This window comes from Strigops habroptila, chromosome 11 (genome assembly GCF_004027225.2).
Source record: "Strigops habroptila isolate Jane chromosome 11, bStrHab1.2.pri, whole genome shotgun sequence".
NCBI lineage: Eukaryota > Metazoa > Chordata > Aves > Psittaciformes > Psittacidae > Strigops > Strigops habroptila.
Window position 1 is genome coordinate 15,195,910 of NC_046360.1, and position 23,167 is coordinate 15,219,076.

Sequence of the window (23,167 nt, forward strand, 5' to 3'; positions counted from 1 at the left end):
GGACAGAGGTTTCTTCCTTCGCCTTAATATAACCCTCAGCTTCTGCAGAAGGATCATTCACCTGCAACACCAACGTGGCACCACAATGAACAAAACCTCCAGCATGTGCAAGGAAATCAAGACAACCAGTAGAGCTTGCTCCGGCATTGAAGGAATGCTGCCCCTTAGTCCAGGAAAGTGTATGGGGGTGGGAGGATGCTCCTTACCTTAATCCATACTAGGATATCCAGGCCCAGATCCTGAATGGAAGTAGTCAGTCTCACTGCGTGCTGTTACAAGGACCTGGATTTCAGGTAATAAGCAAAAGTCTTCTCTCTTGAGAGTTCTCCAGGACTGTAAACCATTAGTGCTTAAGATTTTCTGTGCAGCACGCTTAGTTTGGACTTTTTTATTGCAAAACATCTATTACACATTCAGCTGTCAAAAGAACCCCAATGGTCCATTTCATCTGATGTTCCTGAAGGTGGGCACCTCTTGGTCACACTCTTTCTTCAAACTGCCAGGTTCTAGGGATTTCAGTTTTATGAGCACCAAGGTCACAGACTTCTTGCCCTTGCAGAGCTGAGCAGAGGGCCAGGCAGGGAACTCAAACCAAGTCACCGTGGCCACACATGGTCTGCTTGGAGCCGTAGTGCAGCCTCCAGCTGGGAGGACGAAGGAAAGGCATTGCCCTGGCTGCTGACCCAGGGCCACGTGGGACTCAGTGGTGCAGGCCTCCACAGGCTCCACATTCCAGCACTCCTAATAAAATTACCTGGAAGAGCAAGTTGATCAAAGCAACGCAAACCTGAGGGAGTGACAACAGAATAGAGGGTCACTTTATTTTCAGCTGGTTGAGGAGTTCTGCCGTTGCAATTACGTCTCAGAGAAACAGCAAGTGTGCAATAAGCTGACTGCTAGAAAAGAATGTGAACTCCAGCTTTCTCCTTTTGATGATCACAACCCACTGTGAGCAGCTTAGGAGGCCATCCTCTTATAAAAGGTTCCTCATCCTCTGACTGTTAGCATGGTGACAATACCACCTGCTTATGGAGACCTCATATTTGGGAATTTCACAGCACTGGCAAGTGCTAATCCCCTACTCCTAACCCCTTCAGAACCACCAGGATTTCATCCCCTCCACTCAAGTTCACCCAAGGACTGTACTTCGACCTCCTCCGTGTAGCTCAAATTCCTGATTTGACTTCCTCTAGCCCAAGTTCAGCATCTCTGAAGTACAAGTCCTGGCCTCCTTCTCCATAACCCAGGGCTTATTTTTAAGTTGCTGCCAGATTCTTACTTGAGACAACCCGCTAGGCAGGATGTTCTGGTCTTCCAGGTATAGCATATGAATATACCCCAGATGCAAAAGGGTACTCATGCTTTTACCTCACTAAAAACCACACAGCAACCCTCCCATCATATCAGGCACAGTTCCTATTTCTTTTAAAAATAAATATTTATAAGCAAAAGGAAGAGACCCAGAGAACTACAATGTTAAAAATTTGCCTGCCAACAGCACAAATGTCTTTTTTGCGTCAAGTCACAAGTTGTACACCAACACAGGTACTGTCTAAAAACCCTCTCTCCTCATCAGCTACTATAGTCCTCCACTGCAGGAATCCCATCGCAGCAACCAGCTCCTCTGCACTTCTCTAGGACTTGTACTGGGCTGCTCAATCTCCTTTTGTGATCAAGTCCTCGATATATGCATCCAGTTCATCATCTGTATTAATATCAATGTCCTGAAATCAAAGGCACAAGAAATACCAGTGAGAAGTGCATCTTGAAGAGCAGTGTAAGAACAGACAAGACAGAGCAGTACAGCGTCCTCTGCAACACCTGTCCTGGTCAGCCTTTACACCCCAACTTCCAGCCCTCTCCAGCTGCTGACATCTGCTGTGAAAGCACCACCAGCTTTCCTGGTCAGAGCCTGGCAGACAATGCCTGGAAACCAGTCAGCACTTGATGCTCAAACAGTGCGCTCAAGCAATAGATTTACTAGGCTGATCTGGGAAGAAATTCCCTGCAGAACACTGCCTGTGCCCAGGGAAATTCTCCTGCAGCCCCACATTTCCTAGCAAAAAGCAGAGAACAAATAGAGACTGTGCACTATGTACATGCCATGAAAAATGCATCTGTGAAAATAAACACTCATCAGGATGCCTGGATCCCAAAAGGTGGGCAGCGAGAGGAGCTGTGCTCTCAGCTGCTTCTAAGCCCAAGTTTCACCCAATTGAGAAAGGTGAAGCCCAGTTAATGCTGGACTAAAACAGCTCAAGTGCCTGGAGGGGCCTGGTCGTGGGAAGGTTGCTACTTGTGGGGTTGTTTGGTTTCACACCCCTTCCTAACCCACCTCCTGCACTTTCTGCAGAAGGGCCACAATGTTAGTCCTTAGCTTCTGCAGTTTCTCCTCTGTTTCCTTCAGCTTTCTCTCTGAGTTGCGGAGGTTTTCTTCACAGGCTTTGGCCCGGGCATCAGCACGTGTCTGATACGAATTGCACAGGTTCTGCAGACCAACCTCATACTGTTTGAAATATTCTTTCTGTAGAAGACAAAACACGTCAGATGATGTGTCAAGAAAAATCACCAAACGGCAAGAAAACCCAAGCACTCACAGCTTGTGGAAGAGTCCAGCTACCTGCATCCCATGACCAAACACCACCAGCCCTGCACACTGTTGTTACCGTACTTACATTTCCATTTCTGATTTGCCTACTGGAGGCAGCAAAACAGTCACACAGGTTTTCACATTCCTCAAACACCAGAACTGCAACAAAAGCTGCCTGAATTCAGATTAAAGATGTGGCATGTTTTAAAAAGCCTAAACCCACAGGTACGGTGTAGAAAGATCTGACGGCCTCTGTTCGCAGCGAGTTCCTTCATATAGACCACCCAGAAAACACAGTTTATTACTGCGAGGTAGGAACATCTACACATGTAGAAAACTCCTGACAAGACCAACGTGCTCTGTGAAAGCAGCAGGACCAGTAGCTTAAGCAGAGGCCAGAATTAACAGAAAAGAGGAAGAGAGACTGTGAATGAGGGAGTAGGGCACTGTGAAGACTGCCAAATAGGCAGTGGCTTTTGTCGTTTAGTCACCTGTAGGTGGATTTTGTCACCTACAGATGCCTCCTGAAAAGATCTCCCTTTGTAGTATGTCAGAGAAGAAAGAAGTCAGAGAAGCCACTACCATTTCTCTGCATTTCTGCCTGCACTGGACCTTCCAACACCAGCACAGGGATCCTGGTGTACGCTCAGCCCCATCTGTTCCTTGCTCAAATAAATGGAGGCTGCACCAAAAGCCTCAGGATGCACAGCGGCCTTTCAGGTGCTCAGCCTGCTTCCCTTGAGGAGTGTGAGAGGATTGGCTTCTGTGTTCTCTCCCATTTTTAAGATTACCTCCAATTAAGTTAGATTTATAAGGCTGGGGGCAAAACAAACAGGTCTGACTATTTCTACAAACGTCTAACTTGGCCTCACTTTTTAAAAGCTTAGCAGCAATGGACAAGACGTTAGGACAGGAGCAGCCAACAGCTTTCCCACACAGATGTATGGTAATTTAAAAAGTCCTCAGAGAATAACTGTCAAAAGACCTCGGGCACGTTTCAGAGGGTTTAATTCTTTTCTCAGCTGCATTAGTCTGCGAAACATCCAAATGATCTTCTGAAGAGTGTAACTTTGCATAAACAGGATGGATGCTTGCCATAAGAATGGAATGTGTTTGGGGAAAACCCCCAGACTTACTTTTCTAGAAATACTGAACTCACCAAGGGAAACGCCAACAACCCTTCTGAGCTCATGGAACTCAGCTCCTTCTTGGAGATAGGAAAATTGGGAGGTAAGAAGTACCGCAAACAATTTCTAGGCAGGAAAAGAAAAACACAAAGCCAGAATTGGGAGTTTAAAAGACTAAAGCAATCAGACTGCAACAGCTCACCAGAACTGCCGTGAACCCACCGAAGGATCTGGACTAGTAAGTCTACTGTTTCATGGCTGCTACTGGGACCGGTGGTGTCTGGCTCAATTCTGACACAGTCTGAGGTAGAAGGTTCCGCCACAACGACCTCCTCTTCCTGCTGTGTATCTGGAGCCTGGTACTCAGGAGAGGGAGGCTTCATCAACCTCACATCCTCGCTGCCCTTCTCTACCCTGAAAAAAACATAGTGAGGGAAAGTCAGATATCTTTTTCTATGTTGACCATACCCGAACCTCTGTTAACAGCTTCATCAGAACCTGTACCCAGCTTCACTCTGAGACCTCTATATTACACAACAGCTGCCTCCACAGAAACATCACAGCAGTGATGGGCAGACTGGATGGAGTCTGCCCTAATAATTCCTTACGAAGCAGCTGGACATTCCTGAGCACACACACGCTCCCTGATATGACAGTAACGTATCTGTCTTCAGCATGTATGGAAGTAAAATGGGGTCTTCCTCCTGAAAGCAAAGCAAGCCTCCAAAATCCAGTAGCTAGAGATAGTTACCAGCGATCCCTTGGTGTGGTGTCTGTAGGAACATAATCAAACTTCACCTTCCAGCGTACTGCATGCTTGCCCGTCTCCACAGCTGTGACACGGCCTGTGAACCACTCCTTGTTCACACGCACTTCCACATGCAGCCCTTTATCTGCAAGGAGGACGACAGTAAAGATGATTGCAAGCATTCAGATGCTGGAGAGCACATTCTGCATGAGCTCTAGAGAAGACAGCCACTCTCAGTGGGGAGCCAACCTAAACCTGTGATAATTCCTTCAAATGGTACATAAAACATACCACCACTGTCACACAGTTTAACTTCTACTTAGAAACATTAAGATACAAGGATACGGCATTTTCAGACAGAAGGTTTCTCCTGTACTCTGGGCTGTTTGACATGGGCTTTCCAGGCCCCTGTTGGCCAATTTGCAGAGGTTTGCAGACAGCTCCTTAGGAAGAAGCTGAAGAAATGCCCTGCTCTGGCAGAAGGTGCAATACATCCTGGCTATCATCTTTCCTGGGGATCTCTTCGCCTCTCTTCTCTCACAGCAGTGCAGCAGGTCTAGATACAGTCCTCAGCATCTCCCAGCTAACACAGGTCCATGCTCCATTCAGTAAGGAAGGGTGACATCAGTCTACACCACACAGCCAAGCATCACATCTGTTAATGTGACACAGCCCTCTGATTACAGATCTTCCCATGCCACAATTGCCTCTTTTCTAATCAAGGGGGTCCTGACCAAAATGTTTCATGTCAGTTAGTCATCTTGGGGTTTGGGACCCAAATTTACACTAATTCTTATTTTAAAAAGCTCATTAATGAAATCACGTTTAACCAGTGAGTCTAGTTCTGCAACAGTTCTTTTGCACTGTGGTAGATACCGGAGGCAGTTCAAGGGTTCATTTCTCACCTTTCTGAGATTTCTTCAGTTCCGCCAGCTCTTCTTCTCCAGCACTGTCTGTAAGCTGTGAGTAGAGACCTCAGATTAGCTGCCTCCCACCAAGATTATAAACACTTGACAAATACCTTCTGCTGGAGAAACCAGTGCACTCTCACCTCTACCACCACCTCACTGGAATCCTTCTCTTCTTTCACTGCCACAAATTTGCCCCGTTTTGTCTTCTCCCTCCTGTGCTCCTCCTCCTCCTCAGACCCATCCTCTGAGGTGTTCAAGATCCTCTTCCGAGTGGTGGAGGCCTGCAGGAAGCAAACAGGCTCTAGATATAATTCCAGCATGCTTCCAACCAAAACCTTCTTTCAGCCAAGTTAGAAAAGCCCTCAAAATCCAGTATTTCGTTTGGTAGTTCATTAGCTTTTCCAGCAGATTTTAGCAGGTGCTACATGACCATGAAAACACTCACCCTGCCACTCAACATTCCTTCATTTCTGGGGAAACAGTCTGGTCTAACAGGAAAGAGATGAAACAAGTCTTCACAAGGGGTGTGGAATGGCACCCTAACCCAAGAGTAAAGTAAACGTTACCTTGTACGGGGACTACAGTGCAAATCCCATGCAATAGAGCAAGACAGGCTATGCAGAATAGTAGGTAAGGACCTGACAGTTTTCATCGCATTGAGTCTCACCTGTGGGCATTTGACAGTGGCAGATTTCTTTACTGCTGGCACCTTGGCAGCTTTGACACTGGGTGTCTCACGTGAGCTTTTGGGATTCTGCAGGGCAGCAGAAGGTGGCTTCGTTGTTGTACCTGGTTTGGCAGCAGTTTTTAAATTGCTGTTAGACTTCCCAGCTGTCAGAGTGTGCTGGTGTGTCCTGGAAGTGCTGGCCTCCTCCCTGGAGAGCATGGTTGCCAGTTTGGGAGTGCTGATATTTGGCCAAGCTGAAGAGCTCTTTTTCAGCTGCATGGTGGACTTGGCAAGAGGTGAAGATGGTGGTGGTCTGCTGGGAGCATTCTTGATTACATCAGGTAAAGGAGGAGATCGCGGACGCTGAGGTCGGGTTGGTGACTGCGTGTTCTGAAACAAATGAGGGTACAGAGAGAGAAAGGACAAGAAGAATCGGGCACTGATTTTCAGAGCAGTTAAGGACAGCACAAATAAGGATATAAGAAAATAAGGATAGCTAAGGATAGTACAAATCCTACAGTGGTATCGCATTTACCTCCCCTGCAGGCCGTGTGGTCACCTCCAGAGGCAGTTTCTTTAAGTCAGCTTGAGATCGAATTGGAGTGGTTTTCTATTTAAAAAAAAAAAAAAGGAAAAAGAAATACGAAACTCAGAAAGGCTCATCATTAAAGGCTGCCAGGGCCTGCCTGAGTCCAGCCCTGCAAACACTTCTTCAGCTTCAAATCAACAATTGTAAGAGGGTGTGTTCTGTGTCCTTCAAGAGACACCCCTTCATCCGAACACCAGCAGTCCCTCCTATTTCCCTAGCAAGCTAAGATGCTTGTTAATCTGTTATTAAAACAACCCCTGCCCCAGTAAGGAGCACAGGCAGCATTAGAGGCTGAGACAGAGGTGATTGTCTAGTGATTTGCACTAGGAGGTCCCTCAAATCTGCTGTGCTTAGCTGGAGACCTCCAGATTCACCTGCAGAGCTTCCAGCTTTTCCTGCTGCTGGCGGATTTTCTCAGCCAGTTGTTTCTGCTTCTCTTCCTGTGATTTCAGGTCTTTCTTCAGAGTTCCCAGTGGTACCTTCTGCTTCTGCTCTGCAGCTTCACATCTAGCAGGATGGGAATGCAAGACAACCTCAGTAATGACAGTAACCTGTGCTGTCTCACACATACAGCATTGTCTCCACAACCCATCCCAAAGGCAGCAGTAAAACTGCCTTCCTTTCTGCAGGACACACAATCTCAAAACCAGTGGTTTTCTTCTTGGGAAACACATATACAATTTAAGGATCAAAAGCACAGTTGTTAAAAAATAAACACATGCAGATAAGGCATGCTGGAAGAAAGTCTTTATATTAACTGATTCTTACCTGTCTTGTTCAGGATCAGGGTTCATGGAGCAGACCCAGCTATCAGGGTAATTCTTCTCCACTGAACTCAGCTGGAAGGGGAGCGTTCGCCATTTCAGACACACATCTGTTAGATAAACACTTTGCAAGTCAGAAATACGCAGCCTGAGCCACCAAGTAATTTTGTTCTGTAGCACTTCTCAACCCTATTTGATGCTAAGAGACCACCAGTCACCACCCAGGGACCACCCCAATTGCCAGGTATCCAGTGACTGTCAGACTAGTGGCCACAAAAAAAAAAAAAAAAGTGAGAAAAGCACAGGATCTACTGAGCCAGTTCTTGCTTCATGCTCACAAAATGCTTGGAGGAAGACCTCAAATTTTGTACAAGGCATCCATAACAAGGATCTGATGAAGCCTGGGATCAACTGATACTAGAGGACCTCACATTCACTGCTGCAATGACAGCATGTACAAAACAAACTGAACAGCCAGTCCTGAAATCACTGCTCACCTCAGAAGCCAGGCTGCTGCTGACAACACCACAAAACAAGTCAGAGACTTATCCACTAAAAAAAATACTGTCCCAGGTTCAGCTGCAACAGTTATTTTTCTCCTTCTTAGTAGCTGATGCAGTGCTGTGTTTTTGACTTTAACCTGAGAACAACGGTGATAACACACCGATATTTTAGTTGTTGCTAAGTTAATGCTTACCCCAATCAAGGACTTTTCAGTCTCATGCTCTGCCAGTGAGGAGGGGCATGGGAAACCAGAAGGAAGCAGAGGCAGGACACCTGACCCAAACTGGCCAAAGGGGTATTCCATACCTCAGCACGTCATGCCCGGTATATAAACTGGGGGGAGTTACCCAGAAGGCCAGATCGCTGCTCGGGTCGGGCTGGGTATCAGTTGGCAGGTGGTGAGCAATTGTACCCTCTCCCCTTGTTATTTCCCTTATCATTATTGTTATTGATGGTACCAGTAGGGGTTTTGTGTTATACCTTAGTTACTGGACTGTTCTTATCTCAACCCATGGGATTTACATCCTTTTGATTCTCCTCCCCATCCCTCCGGGAGCGGGGGGAGGAAGAAGGAGGGGAGTGAGCGAGTGGCTGCATGGTTCTGAGTTACCGGCTGGGCTTAAACCACGACAAATACTTATCTAGTAAGTTTTAGATGAACCTGGAAGACAGATTTGGCTACCAGAGCATTGCCAGAGCTTTGCTGGCCTACCAGGAAATCAATAGCTTAGAAAAAAAAAGTTTTGCCAAGAAAATGGAAACATTCTTAAATGAGGCTCTGGAAGGATGTCAACAGCAGAAGACAAGAAGAATGACAGGAAAGCCCCTCCTCTTTGAGAGGAACTTGGAAATGACTGAGAAAACTGTTAAGGCAGGAGAGCCTAACAAAGTAATTCCACAAGACTGGCCTCATATCCCTTGTTACATCCTCATACCAAAATCCTGTGGGGAAATGAGGTCAAGGGAGTTTGGTGTCCCTCTACTAAGAGACAAAGTGCTTGTGTTGAAACCTCCCTTACCCCAGAGTAAGGGCTTAGCCAAATCTGTTCAGAGGTGCACAGAAGAGAACTTGCACTGATTTTGAAAGTCTACTGTAAACAGTTCCCTTCTGTGCTCACACCTAGTACCGATTAGCAAGCCTCTGCATCAGCATACAAATTACTTGGCCACTTTCTATTGGGAGAAATTTCAGATCTTATTCTAGTGTTGGGGTGGGTGGCTTTGGACAGTTCCAGTTCGTATGACATTCTAAGCCCATCCTCAACACTGGTACTGCCCACACCTGCCCCATTCTAAGGGCACCTGAAGAACATCATGGTTAATAAACTGCAGGAAAGCAACCTCATACCAAGACATCTAAGCGGACCATCAGCTGCAGACAATGGCAACTCACAGAAGGAGAGAAGCCCTAGAAGATGGTAACAGTAGTGAAGCTCATCTCAAGTCTCCTACCCATGTTGCTTCTAAAATCTCCTACCCATGTTGCTGCTCTCCAACAGCAGCCAGCAGTCCCTCCCCCGTGCACCAGGGAGGAGCAGCCTCCTAGTCGCAGCCTGGCCAGACGCACCGCACTGAATCGTGGTAGGGATCTCCATGGCTCTCCGGCGTTTGTAGCGCAGTTCACTAGATGGAGGCTGGTTCCAGTTTGCTGACAAATAACCAAATTCATCCCAGAACTTGATGATACCTCTCTGGGCTGGAAAACAAACAAGTTCCCACTCAGTATGGAGCCGTTACCACAAAAATCACCACCTGCAGTCTTGGCTGCTCTCCCCCTTAGCTGCCCTCCAGCCGAAGTTTCCCCTTCCAGCCTCTGGTAACTGTGAAGCTTCATTACCTATAGCAACATCCTTCCAGTACTGAGCCAAATGCTCCCCCATGGCCTTCAGCAAGTGTCGATACTCTTTGGCATCAGCAAAGTCTTGTTTATTATGAGTTGGCTCCAGAACCAAATAGGGCACATCCACCACACCTACCACTCCACCACATGCCCTGGAAGAGGAAGACACAGTCACTAACATCATTAAATTACCAGATCGGTGTTCAGAGAAACAGTGTTGAAAACAGCAGGTTATATACACATCCACCCACCTGTTCCTGCAGCAGTACTGGATTTAAATTATCAGCTTTCCAAGTCAGACTGGAGCTGGCATACAAAAAGGTGGGCTCAAATATTTGTATTTGCTTTCAAGACCTATTCTCCTTGTCCCTAGAATGAGGCAACATTGCTACCAGTATTCATCAGCCCCAAAGGCCAGCACTGAGCACAAATGCCTGACACTTTAGGTCTGACCAAAACCTGTGTAGAGAACTCTCTATCAAGAAACCAGGGAAATATTGGGCAACTATAATTTATTCGCCAGAATCCAAACTAAATGCTGACACAATGAGTAAGCCTCACACTCACGAAGAACAATTAATGCAGAACAAGGTTATTGCACGGCCTAAATTGTATGTAGGAACTCGCAAGGCTTAAGCAAAAGGATTGCTGAATAATCTCCAGGAACTCACATGCCACCCTCCAGCTGCGGGCCCACCTTCTCATACATCTTTATCAGGCGACTGCAGTTATAAATGAACATGCCGTCCAACTCGCGTTGCTCGATATTCACACCAAAGACAAAATTCAGCTCCTTGGGTTCCTTCAGTGCCCTGAGAGAGAATAAAACAAAGCCTCAGGAATGTTGAAACTAAAACTAATTCTTTGCTGTCATTAGAAGAGATCCAGAACCTCTGAGCATTAGGGGTTTACTAACACCCATCCTGTAGTCTGCTACTGCTAAAAAACACCAAGCACTTGTTGAATGTGAATGAACAAAATACAAAACCTTTGCAATACAGACACCAATTTAAGCTGGACAGTATCTTTTCAGATAATTTAATTATTTATTTGGATATGGTTTCTCCTTCCAAAATGAATTCTGTTTTTTATTTCAGATCTGCTTGTAAAAAAAAATTAAGAGTTACATAGCTTTAGAGAAGTACTGGTAGGTACAAACTGTCCTCTCCAATGCTATTTTGTTTATATTTTCCAGATGTACATCTCTATGCTAGATAAAGCATGGAAATTAAGATTTTGATACTCAGATTCTGGGAAAGTTCTCGTAATCACAAGTTTTCCAATGCCAGCTTGAACTCTAAGTTCAAAAGCTGGAAGATACAAGAGACAGCCCAAGCAGGGCTTTTTTTTCTGGAAATGACAGGATAGCAATTTGCATGATTTCTACTTTCTATGCAGCAGATGACATCAACAAAAGTTGGCCTCAAGTATGTTTGTGAGCACATGTGGATTTCTGAACAGAAACTGTCTCCTGCGATGCAGAGAGCCTCAAGATCTCTTTGTGTTACAAATAAACCAAAATCCACAGGTCTCACAAACAGATCTATTGCTCTTTAACAGACAATCAAGTAGGTTCCACAGCCTCCATGAAATCCATGCTTAGGATTTTTCATAATAAGGATCCTCCATTTCAGGCTGAATGTATCATCAAATGTCAGGTCCAAACTTTTAACTACTACAAGGCTATACCACTGACCTACCCGTCCCTCTCATCTCTGACCTCCAACTCCCCACCATCTCATCAAATTCTTAGCACTTATGTGCTTTATCCCAGCTAGAAATTTTACTTTTGCTTAAGGGATCAGCTGAAATAGTGGAATTCTTTAAACTGATCTGTTGACTGCCTACTAATATCAGGTATTAAAAGAACCTGAGCTGTGCATGCATGAGCACTGCACAATAATATTCTGCAGATAGAACATGTAAGTCTATCTTAATGGTCAAGCATCTCAAAATAAATCCATGAAATAGATTCATTTCATATTCACTTTCTGTTTAAAGCCATCCTCTTCCCCACACAGATAAGTACCCTGTAACACACCTTCCTTTAAAATAAGTTACTAGGAAAGCACGTGGAATAGCAGATTTCAGTAATTTTAACAGTAAACCTTTGCCAAGGGCTATTGTGAACACTGACAACATACAAGTTGCGCTAGATGTGTTAGATCTGTCTCTGGCAACAAGTCTAGCATAGTTCTGACCTAAGCAGCCATGTAAACTAGCATGCAAAACAACCAGGTGGGAATGCAGACTTGGCATAACCAAATCCCAAACTTTCTCACGCTCAGCATTTGTTTGAAGAGCATTTTTATCTGGTTATAACTTCATTTATGAAATGCATATGACAACTTTGAAGAAAAACCTTATAAAAAAAGTGAAATATTCTTGTGAATATATCAATAGCAAACTTAACTGCAACCAGAGCTAAGTGCGAACAATGCCTTGGGATTTCACAGCACTGACTGTAACAGAGCTCACCAAGTTTTTAGAAAACATCCCTACAATTCTAAAAGTCATTTCACTGTAACATTTCATTGCCTCCCTGAATCTTACCTGCAGATGAAAAAGAGTGAAAAAAGCTGATGTGAAAACCATGTAAACATCTACAGAAAACAAGCCAAATAGAAAGATGTCTTTCAGCAAGAGGGGAATAGCAGAAGCAACCAGAAGAGCAAACTCAGAGATGTGGAGTGAACAGCCGGGGAGACCCAGAGCTCTGAACCACCCTGCGCTCACCGCTGCTTCGCATCCTTGATCCTCTTCTTGACATCAGCCTCCCGGCGCATGGTTATTGCCGAGTTTTGGACTTGGCGTAGCATCACCTGCAAACACGCGTGGTACAGAAAAAACTGCTGCTGTGAAATTCATCATTCGCTCATTCTATGATTTTTTTGTCCTCTCCAAGATCTTGGAAATGTTTTAAATGTAAATAATTCACTAACAGTGGAGAGCAACAATCAGCACGTCTTTATATTTAGGGCAGTGTTCACTGCTAGCTTGTTTAAGCAGCTACACAGCTCCTTGGAAGAAAATGTCGAAATGTAACTAAACATCTAAGTTAACTGAAACCAGAGGGTAATGGAGGTACAAGGAAGCAGCCAGGGTACTTGGATACTCCTATTTCCATTGGATGCCTATAGGAAGTACAGTGATTTCAAGCTGGTGACACCTGGGGAAGCACCAGGCATCCCTGCAAGCTCTCCTCCCACCCAGATATGGTCTGGGTCTCAGACTTGCCCCTGTCAAGAGCCACGGCCCGTGGGGAGGAAGCAAACAGCCCCTCTCCAAAATCTTTGGAGCCAGTTATGCAGGCAGGGAAGGGGAATAGCCAAAAAGCACCCAGTTTTACTTCTGTTCAAACACCTTACATTCCCCTGGCCTCTTCTGCAGAGGCTGACATCAAACAAAGTGCCTGGGGGCTGTGGGTTGCCTTCCCTCCCAGAATATACTGAAGAACATCAGCACACTTCCCACCTGGGCTGGAAACCACATACTGATGTTAAAGCATGTCCACTGGTGATGAGCCCCCAGAGCTGCCCAAATGCTGCAAGCTACTCACCAACTGAAGTCACCGCCTGCATCACCTACACACTGGGTGCTACCACTGGACACTGACCCGCCAGCGCTGCTCTCTGAGCCATTCCCCAGTGCCTGAAACATGACATGCTGCCAAAGCACAGTGCTTACCCTGGACTCCCGCGTGAGGTCCCCACCTAGGCGCAGCTCAAGGGCACGGGCTTTACTTTCCGCCTCACGAGCCTTTTCCTCCGCTGAAACACACACGAAAAAGGATGATGTCAACCACTCAGCATATGCAGCATATCCTAAGGCATTCACCTGAAGTGACAGACTTCCAGAGAGCCTTTGCTGGGCTGACATGTACAAGGGTACAAAGGTAAAACAAAAAGGTACACAAAAAGCGGTGCCCTTACATATGAGAGGGCACCACTGACATGCCATCTTATAACTTGCTCAGAGGTCACAGTCAACACCAGCAAAATTGCAAGGCTAAACTCTGCAACAGCATGTTTAAAGGAAGGATCTATGAGGAAGTTAGTGAGGAATTGGAAAGAAAAAGGATGCACGTGGCCCTGTTTGCTCTGCTTGGAAGCATGAAGGCAGAGAAAAGGCTGTCACAGAACGAAGAGTGAGTTCAGGCTTGAAAAGGAGTTACAAAGAGGTAATCTTGCAGACATGAAGGGAAAGCACTAGTAGCAGAAATGCTTTTAGCTTTGATAATTGCTAAATTTTGCTTGGAAAATGACAAATCTGAGCTACAGAGTAAATAGGACACAGAGTTCTCTGAAAACCTACCACTCCACCTGATGTTTGCACAAAGTTTACCACTTGGAATAAACTCCCCTTTTCACTTCTCCCTGAGACTTCCTGGCAATAGCTACATGTCACCCTGGTATTGCAAGATTCATTCAACAGATTTCATTTTCAGCAAGGAGATCCCTTTCTAAAATTGAGCCACAAGGTGCTTTGGTAAATCAGCACCATACACCTTGCATCTGCACACTCTCCAGCCGAAAGAACACTGGCTGCAATCCTCTCTTGTGCCCTTTTAGGTCAGAAGCCTGTTTTACTCACAGCTGTACAACTAGCTGAGTGAGTGATCTTCCTCCATCTTACAGACTATGAGGTCCATGGGGGTAAACATGGACTGGCAAGTAACATCCTTTTTTAAAAAGGAAAAAAAGGAACACGTGAGGAACCACAGGCAGGTCAGTCTCACCTCAGCGCCTGGCAAGATCATGAACCAGAAATTCCTGTGCTAAGGCTCATGGAGAGTAAGAGGGTGACTGGTGATAGCCTCCACACAGCCTCTCTTCTCCAAGCTGAACAGCCCCAACTCTCTCGGCCTGTTTTCCTACAGGAGGTGCTCCAGCCCCTGATCATCCTCATGGTCTCCTCTGGACTTGCTCCAAGAGCTCCATGTCCTTCTTATGTTGGGGACACCAGAACTGCACACAGTGCTCCAAGTGAGGCCTCACAAGAGCAGAGTAGAGGGGCAGGATCACCTCCTTTGACCTGCTGCTCACACTCCGTTTGATGCAGCCCAGCACACGGCTGGTTTCTGTGCTGCGAGTACACACTGAAGCAGCTCATGTTCAGTTTCTCCCTTGTACACCCAGACCAACCACTATATGAAGTGAGAGAATAAAAATCTTACTTTTTGAACAACTGCCTCAACAAGGAAAGAGCAGAAGGAAAACAGAACCCAAAGCTAATACAAAAGGTGAGAGCAGAATTGCAGGGTAACAGGGCAGCAGCTTAGCCAGACTTCAGATGGAGCAAGGGCAGACAGCTGTGACTCCAAGAGTTACTCTGTACACGCATTTCCCAGAGGAAGTGGTCTTAGGGATCAATGTACATTCCTTCCATTGCATGGAATATGTTTGGGTCATCAGTAGTCACTGTAGTAACTAATTTCCTGAGCAACCAAAATGATCACAGAAGCAAGCAATTGCAGGCCATATCCAGCACGGCAGCCTCTTACTGACTGTTGCTACAGCACAGTCAGGATGCATGCATACCCCAAAGACTCACCTATCCTTGCCATGTGCTCTGCTTTCTTCACCTCTTGCTCTGCACGGGTCTTGAAACGGTTTGAAGTATATTTGTACATCCTGTGATGATCAAAACTTACGAATCAGCAAACTCAGCAGTAAGGTCAAGCCAAGATTTCATCACTGTATAAAAGAATAAAATCTCCACATGCTACTCCGCTCTTCTCAATTGATTCAGTAAATAGAGAAGGAGATTTACACATCAGGAACTGAGCAGTTTTGGATGCAGTTAGGCAAAAACTTTTGAAGTCAGTGATGCTTTAACAGCAGCTGCAAACACAATTCCCTTTTCTGCATTAACCAGTGGGAGTGAAATATGTCCATATTCTCAGAGGAAATCCCAATGTTTTGAGGAACAGCTTCTTTGGAAGCGGATGGGAAGAGTAAATATACATGGAAAGCTTCTCAAAAACCCTTCCTTTCTGCTGCAAACAGCCATTCACAGATGCAGTCTGATATTGCCCATCACACAGTGTAGCTCAAAGCCCCTAAGTGGCAGAGCAACTCTGAATGGAGCTTCAAGTTTCAGCTCTAAGGTTTCAGGACATTTGTGTGTACTACACATCTAACTCACAGCCTTGTAAACCATGCTTGAGTCACAGCGGCTTGTTCCACCTTCCCGTATCATGCCAAATGCAGATCACAGACTGACTACTGCAGAGTGAAAGGCAAGTGTGCTTAAGAGGCAGAAGCTTGTAAGTATGCATCACCTCTGTGCAGAGACACATAATTGGGGAAGAGAAAATGACACCAAGAAGGATGATCAGAGTCTGCAGGAACTCAAACTGCCTTAAGACACAAGGTTCTGGATGTTTCGAGAGGCAAGTCCCATCCCAAATAACTTTTTATGGAAAAATAAGGCTACGATAATTGTATGTAAAAAAGACATACACTGTGCTCCACAGGGAGGCCTTCTTTGCAGTCTTTGCTACTCTGCTGCAGGAATGGGGATTTTAAGTGTAAATGCCTTTACAGTGCTGGGAAATTTTTATTGCCCTACCACCATAAGCAGATCTACAAGGAGTTTGCAAAGATGTGGCACAAGCAGATTTGTTAGATACACCTGCACCAGCATTGATCCTATGAGTGTCACCGTGAGGCACTGCCCATCCCTGAGTTTCTGATATAATTTCACACATCTTCATTTAAGAAGCTGAGGAAGTACAAGCCTAACAAGCAGACCACGCTGTAAGCTGAAAATGGGCCAGGCTCTCAGGGCAACAATCAGTGGCATGACATCAGATTGTGGTTAGTAAGAGTACCCAACAAGTTGATAGTGGGCTATAGTATTGAAACAATTGATATTTCTGCTATCAGAAAAGCTATCCATAAATACTCTATAAAATTATTACTATTTTATTAAGACAAATCATGTTATGGTATCTGGAATACAGCCTGTGTGCTCCCAGGGACAGAAGAACACTACTGCCTCAAGCAGACTTAAACACATGTTTTTCTTCCCCCTCTCATGCTTATATCCTTTTCCAGACCCTGTTAAGCCAACTGGCAGCACATCTTGCTTGCTTTCAACTTTTTTGTATAAGGGAACTTAAAAGGAAGACAGGGAGTAGTATTTCCCAATCTCTATGCAAACCTTGATCAGCTACATATATAAGTTAATTTTCAAAGCAACTGTTTCAAAGTGCTTAGCCTCGTTTCTTTTCAGTAATAATTCTCACACACATCATATTTATTTCCTTAAAAACAGTTACCTAACAGTTTTGTATGGATATGTAATTTTGAAAAACAACTATCTTCATTTCTTGGTTTGATCTGAAAGGGAGCCAAACTGCACAAATTACTCAAGGTATTAAATTTTCCACTATCTACCTCCTTTTCCATATGATCTGTTTCTGTGGCTTTAACATGGAATTATGCAGGATATACCTGGAAAGCAAAATGTTAAACCTTTTCCATAAGGAAACTCCAAGAAGCCCTACACATCTGCAGATGTTGGGTCCAAGACTCACCTGGGCTTGTACAGGCAGCATGAAAGTCGTTTTGTTTGTACTTTGTGTCCATTTATGAAGATCCTCATTCTGGGATCAATATAAAGCACAGCAGCATAGGCACGGAAGGAGCGGCGCTCGGGCTTTCTGCAAGAGAGGGATGGATGCTTACAGAGACTGAGCAGTATGTTCAGCACTTCCTTGTAGAACTACCAGCAGACACTCTCCCCGTCTGGTCCATGTAGCCCAAAGATGACTGCATCAGTTCACCCCCAGAGTAATCAGTGACTCTTTAGTCAGAGTGCTCATCCTAGAGTCTCTTTCAGTCTGCATTCCACTTCCTCTTTCCTTCACAGTTTTCTCCCCTTCATTCCCGACCATTTAAGAAGAGCCACGTCACATACTACTGCCACAGAGCCTTGACCTCTATCCAAACCAAATTAACAAGTTTCTCCATGACAAAACTTTTAAGACTCTTATTTCCCAACAAAATGCTACCCAGTAGCCAAGTGCGCATGCTGCTCTGCATTACCCCTGATGTATTTTAAGCACCTGAGGCAGGATTCACACCTCATGCATCTCAGCTCATAGCCTTCTACTTCAAAACATGCCAAAGAGACATCTCCAGCAAGAAAGCTAGGTACAAGGCAAGGCCCTTCTATTTTAATTACCATTCAGCTGCGTTAAATGAAGCTTTTCTTTTAATTTTGTTTTACCCATGTCTTCTACAGAGATTTTCTATTGAGCTGTACATTTTAAATACTGTCACAAAACATTGATGTACGTATCACTGTAGCTTGAAAAGGATGTTTTGAATACAGCTGGATAACAAAGGTCGAACCTATAAACTGGCCCACTGAACACTAAGTGGGCCACTAAGGGTTCTCTTACCCTTCGGTTAGTCAGGAGTATGGTCTGAGAGGAACTGCACTGATCACACACATAAACGCTATCACAAGGTCAGAGGGAAGAAGCTCCTTCCAGTGATCAGTGCTAACCATGAAAGCTCACCAGCACAGCTCACCAGTTAAAGAAACTGAGAAGCATATTAGGTCCCCAAGGAGTTTGCTGCACCTGAGTACTCAGTAGCAGCAAGCTAATGCATACAGAATTACCTAAGTTTACGGTGTTTGAAACTGTATTTCTATGGGAAATTCAAGCACTTCCGGGAAGCAGCGTGTAATCTCATTAAACAGGTAAAGCTCACTAGGTGTGCCCATGGAGCTCTGGGATTTAATCAAGCATTTGGCTCAGCTGAGCTCATGTTTTCCTTTTCAGGCAGCTCTCCCTGAACACCCCTTATGCTCTTCCAACTGTCCTCTGAGTACATCCTCCTTTCTCCTCTGCAGGAAGCCCAGGAGCTGCCCCTGCTCCCAGGAAGATGTGGTGATACACCCCATCAGTACCACCCTTTACCATCCGTTCACGGAGGCTGATCTGTGCGGTGCTCACAGCTTGCCAGGGTTCATTTAATCAGAAAACTGAACATGAGTTTGAAAGCAGCACAGATCGACAACCAGCTGTCATTCTGATGAAAACATCTTTGATGAGTGTACAAGATTAAACCTATAGCTTAGGGCTCCTTTGTTTTAAGGTGTCTAAAGAAGGGCACTGAGTTTCCTGCTTTGACTAAGCTGAGACAAGCCAAAGTAAGCATTCACACCAAGCACATAAACATAACACCTCCAGGCTATTTACACACATAAACTCCAAACTGCTAAGAACAAACTAAAGATCTTTTAAATTCTCCAATTCACCACACAAAGAGAAGCTTTTAAAAAGCACATGCACACAGTATATAGCCAAACCCTACACATAATTTGACCAGAGCCCAAGGGCCTGTAACGACACCCATCACACTTACGTTCCCTCTGGAGATGTTTCTGCCATCTGAATGTCTCGGGGGTCAGAAGTCACATCCAGCTCTGGCTCTCCATTATCCATTAGTTTGAGGTTAAAGATTATCACCAGGGTGCCTGAGCAAGTAACAAGTTGATCAGGTGAATCCCAGCCAACCCCCAAATACCGTGCCTGTGACCAGCACTGTCCATACATACCTTTCTCACCACGTATCTTATTAAACTGCTCCACCACTTCCTGTTCTGACTTGAAAGGAGAATACTTGTAAATTAGCTCTGTCTCAATAGCAAACTTCTCCATGTTGTCAGTCACAGGCTCCCGGCTTCGCACATTCCAGGTGGGCAGGGGGACGATGACCTGCAAATTGCGTTGTACCAGGAGCACAGCTCACCCACTCCAGTCTGCAGACCATGACCAAGTGACTTGCCCCTTCTGACAAATGCTCAAGCACCCCTCTTTGCCAGCCTCTAAGTTGCCTTCCTACAACATCTAGTCTTAGACTGAGCTATTCCCAAGTAACCTCTTTGGTACTGGCTACTCACACACTCAATGGGTTTTTTCCCTCCTCTTGCAATAGCTTCCATAATACTAAAAAAAAAACCCCACCCAAATTTTGCTTCTTTTAAAATTTCGATTTCTGTACTTAACTTCTCTCTTGAACTCAAATATCCTTCACTCATATTCATCCAGATTTCACTCTTTATTATATTTATAGGTAAGGCTATTGGTGTATTCTGTTGTTTAGAACAAAACCACAGACGGAATTATAGCCTGCATCTGCCTATCAAGGACAGCGAATCCAGTTCTCACTTCAGAACTGAGGTCAAGCACAAATTTCTGACTCCAGAGCCACTGTGGGAACTACATCACTGTTCCCAACTTGCTTCAGCCATCAGCTGGCCACTAACAAGCATTGCTCCTTCAAAAGCTTCTCTGTAGAGCTCCCTCCATGATCACAATGGAAAATGCTTTCTTAGATACTACCCCAGTGCAAATCTACAACCTTTCATTATCAGCCTTGCCTGGAAAACACTCGTGTTTGAGCACAAAAATACTTCCATGTTAAGAGTCTGGATACAGAACAACAATGCCTGAATTCTGTATTAAGATACACAAGTTTTCAACAGGTAGAACCACACCGATTTTTTGTTTAAAAAAGATCCAAAAGAAGAGACATGTCTGGAGTTTATGTCCTGTGGGTAGAACTCATTCAATCACACCTTTAACTCTCTACAGAAGATCAAATCAGAGCAATAAATTTAAATACATCCCATAATCAAATTTTGTGGAAAAAAGAAAATGCAAGAAGTCTAGGAATGTCCTGAACTCAACATAAGCAACCTTAAGTGATTAAAACAAGCCCTTCAAACTTGCTGTAGTTTAGAAAGACCTCTCAGAATTAAAACCTAAAGGAAAAAACCTTTGATGACTCTGCAGAACCCTACAAGTTTATCACCAAGAGAAAACCATACACTGGTCCAACCAGTGGCAGCCAACACTGACACAGACACTTCTCCTGTGGGAGCTGGAGAGGTTCTGCTGAGACAGCATTCACCCCATTAGTTCATTATAACAAAGTACATGCAAACCTCATCAATGCCTTCTTCCTCATGGAATGTCCTTGACAAGAGGAGGCAAGTCATGGTGTTGTCTTTCTTTGTGAACAGGATAAAATCCTTCCCAATCCGCATGGAACCCCTAGAGACAGATTTCAGGCTGCATGTTACACCTGATGCATAACATTTTCTAGAAAGCAGACCACATTACTGAACTTTCTTCCTATTATGTTCAAGATGCCAAAATCAGATAAGGCAAAAGTAGGTCTTAAACAGCAGCTACCACTTCTCTCTAAATATCTCTCCTTTCAAAAGGCATCTTAATCTGAACATTCTCATAAGGCTTCAAAACCCTTAACACGAGTCACAATCAGAAGTGCAGACGTGCAGCGTGCCCAGGCTCATCCTAGACAGGAAGTTTAAAAAAAAAAATCATTTTTTTAAAAATCTAAGATGACTAAAGTGAGATGTGACAATATCCTGCAAATAGATAAGCAGAAGTGTGAGAAAGCAAACACACACTTCATTTCACTATACACAGAATGAACAGCAGCAGACAAGTTTCTGGAAGACAGACAATTGTTTCCTAATGTCTAACTTGAAAGACTCACTGACACTTCAGCCAACGCAACTTAGCAGCTAGCTGTTACAAAAGGGACAGTCCCATCTTCCTCCCCACTCTCCTATCCCCAACAGTGCCTTCCCCATCTTCTCTATTTTACCTCAACTTGTCCAAAAAACCTTAACAAAGAAAAATTAATGTTGCATCAGAAGAAAGATTAGTGTTCTGTCAGTTCAGTTCTCTTTAGATTGGCTTGATGTGATACCAAAGTGCACCTTTTGCATGTTTAGGCTTCAGTCTGCATTTCTCAGCTGTAATATAGTATGACTCATGCTCAAGGTTAAGAACAGGACAGAGATCCTGCCCCACCAGTATCTGGGATCTGTCCTGCACTGCAGCTGGATCAATGGGATATCAAGGTCCCTTACATCCCCATTTCTTCTTTCCTCCCATGCTATAGAGTCCCATAGGTTCCCCCAGGAGGATACATATAAAAAAAAAAAATCAAGCTACACAGAACAGTATAAAGCAGAACAGCCAGAGTAAGCCATAAAAGCCCTCTAGCTTTCCCAGATGCCAGTTTACCACAGAAACACTTCTCTTCCTAGCAAATCCCCACCTTTGTTCTGCTCTCACCTAATCCCACTCCTCCTCTTGTTCCTTCCATTACTCTCCTTCTTCTCTATGCATTTGTTTGATTTAGGAAAAAAAGAGAAGGTTGAAATCCATCTGACGAGCACCAGACAACTCTCCTAGTGAGAGGACTATTTTGCTCCCATTTTACTATCTGTCTCCCACAGGCATATTAAGGTTTTCTTTCCTGCTCTACCATTTTTTTTCGCCAGCTCTGATCTGTATCCTCTGCATCATGCAAACATAATGGCAAAACACTGTCATCAACTTTGGACAGACTTCTCAGCCACTGAAAGATTACAGCAGACGTTCACAGAGCTCCTGTCCCCCAAACCATGGCACCAGGATTTAGATTTCACCTGCCTTCTTTTTTCTGGAAAAAAAAAAAGATATATACCTCCAAGCAAACAATCCATTTGCTACCTCAGCCCTGAGCTCCATATCAGGAGGGTGGCTTTTGTTATACCTACGATTTCAAGCCGTTCCCATATTGCCCAATTTGAGTTGACTCAGGTGACCGCTTGGCTGATTTCCCAAACTGAATAACACTGGCAGCTTCATCTAGAACGAGAGAAAGCAAACAGCAAAAGGTTTATTTTAATATACAAACACACACACATCTTTTAGATAAATGTATTCACCACTGTAAGTAGCACAGAAAGACTATAGCATGGAAAACACCGGAAGCCAAAGTGTCATCCTGAAGCTCTACCATACAACACTGTAAGATACACATTGCTCGATGGCATTTACATTACTAAAAGCTTTGTGCAGATGTCATTATGCTGACAAAAAGAGTTTTAAGTTCCAGATGAGCCCCATGCTCCATCCCAACTGCACGAAGACATTTCTTTTTACCAAAAAAATCCACAAGATGATCTGCTGTGTCAACTACAATCATCAACATGCTTATAAACTAAAACATAGCCTGGGACACTGCAGCTCTGCTGTGCTGCATGTACTGCTAATACCACAGACTCAAACCCACTGCCACTAGAGCATATAGTCACTACTATAAAAAAAGGCCTTGACTTTGGGATAAACATCACTTTCTCTTCATGGTGTTGAGCTGAACACTATCATTAATTAATGCACTAATAAGACAAAAGCTAATTTTCACAGCAGATTGCTGGACTGTTGGCAGAAGGGCAGCTGTGGGGGAAAAGGCAGGACGAGCAAATACTGCAGCAATTAACAGAGTACTTTATCAGCAGAGACCAAAATGAAAGGACATGATGCGTCTGCAGCTGAGAGGGTCTGTTGTTTTTAGTTCAAGCCTTTATATTGTTCAAAG

General features: G+C 44.5%; 1 protein-coding gene across 8 annotated transcripts in view; it reads right to left on the bottom strand.

The window, feature by feature from the left end:
• Positions 1 to 372: 372 nt before the first annotated feature.
• Positions 373 to 23,167, bottom strand: part of MORC2 (MORC family CW-type zinc finger 2) — a 38,355-nt gene continuing 15,560 nt past the window's right edge. For 2 of the 8 annotated variants that reach the window (XM_030501874.2, XM_030501875.1), the window contains 22 exons: positions 22,344 to 22,434; positions 20,712 to 20,820; positions 19,320 to 19,479; positions 19,127 to 19,238; positions 17,284 to 17,409; positions 15,294 to 15,373; positions 13,428 to 13,510; positions 12,477 to 12,562; positions 10,412 to 10,552; positions 9,738 to 9,892; positions 9,468 to 9,596; positions 7,401 to 7,506; positions 7,007 to 7,139; positions 6,579 to 6,653; positions 6,044 to 6,433; positions 5,517 to 5,657; positions 5,371 to 5,425; positions 4,469 to 4,610; positions 3,940 to 4,131; positions 3,750 to 3,843; positions 2,336 to 2,524; positions 373 to 1,724 (listed from right to left, as the gene is read on the bottom strand). In XM_030501874.2, the coding sequence (XP_030357734.1) occupies positions 1,656 to 1,724; positions 2,336 to 2,524; positions 3,750 to 3,843; positions 3,940 to 4,131; positions 4,469 to 4,610; positions 5,371 to 5,425; positions 5,517 to 5,657; positions 6,044 to 6,433; positions 6,579 to 6,653; positions 7,007 to 7,139; positions 7,401 to 7,506; positions 9,468 to 9,596; positions 9,738 to 9,892; positions 10,412 to 10,552; positions 12,477 to 12,562; positions 13,428 to 13,510; positions 15,294 to 15,373; positions 17,284 to 17,409; positions 19,127 to 19,238; positions 19,320 to 19,479; positions 20,712 to 20,820; positions 22,344 to 22,434 (2,858 nt within the window). In that variant the 3' untranslated portion in view covers positions 373 to 1,655. The other 6 variants (XR_003993808.2, XM_030501877.1, XM_030501879.1 and 3 more) reach the window with 6 other exon arrangements.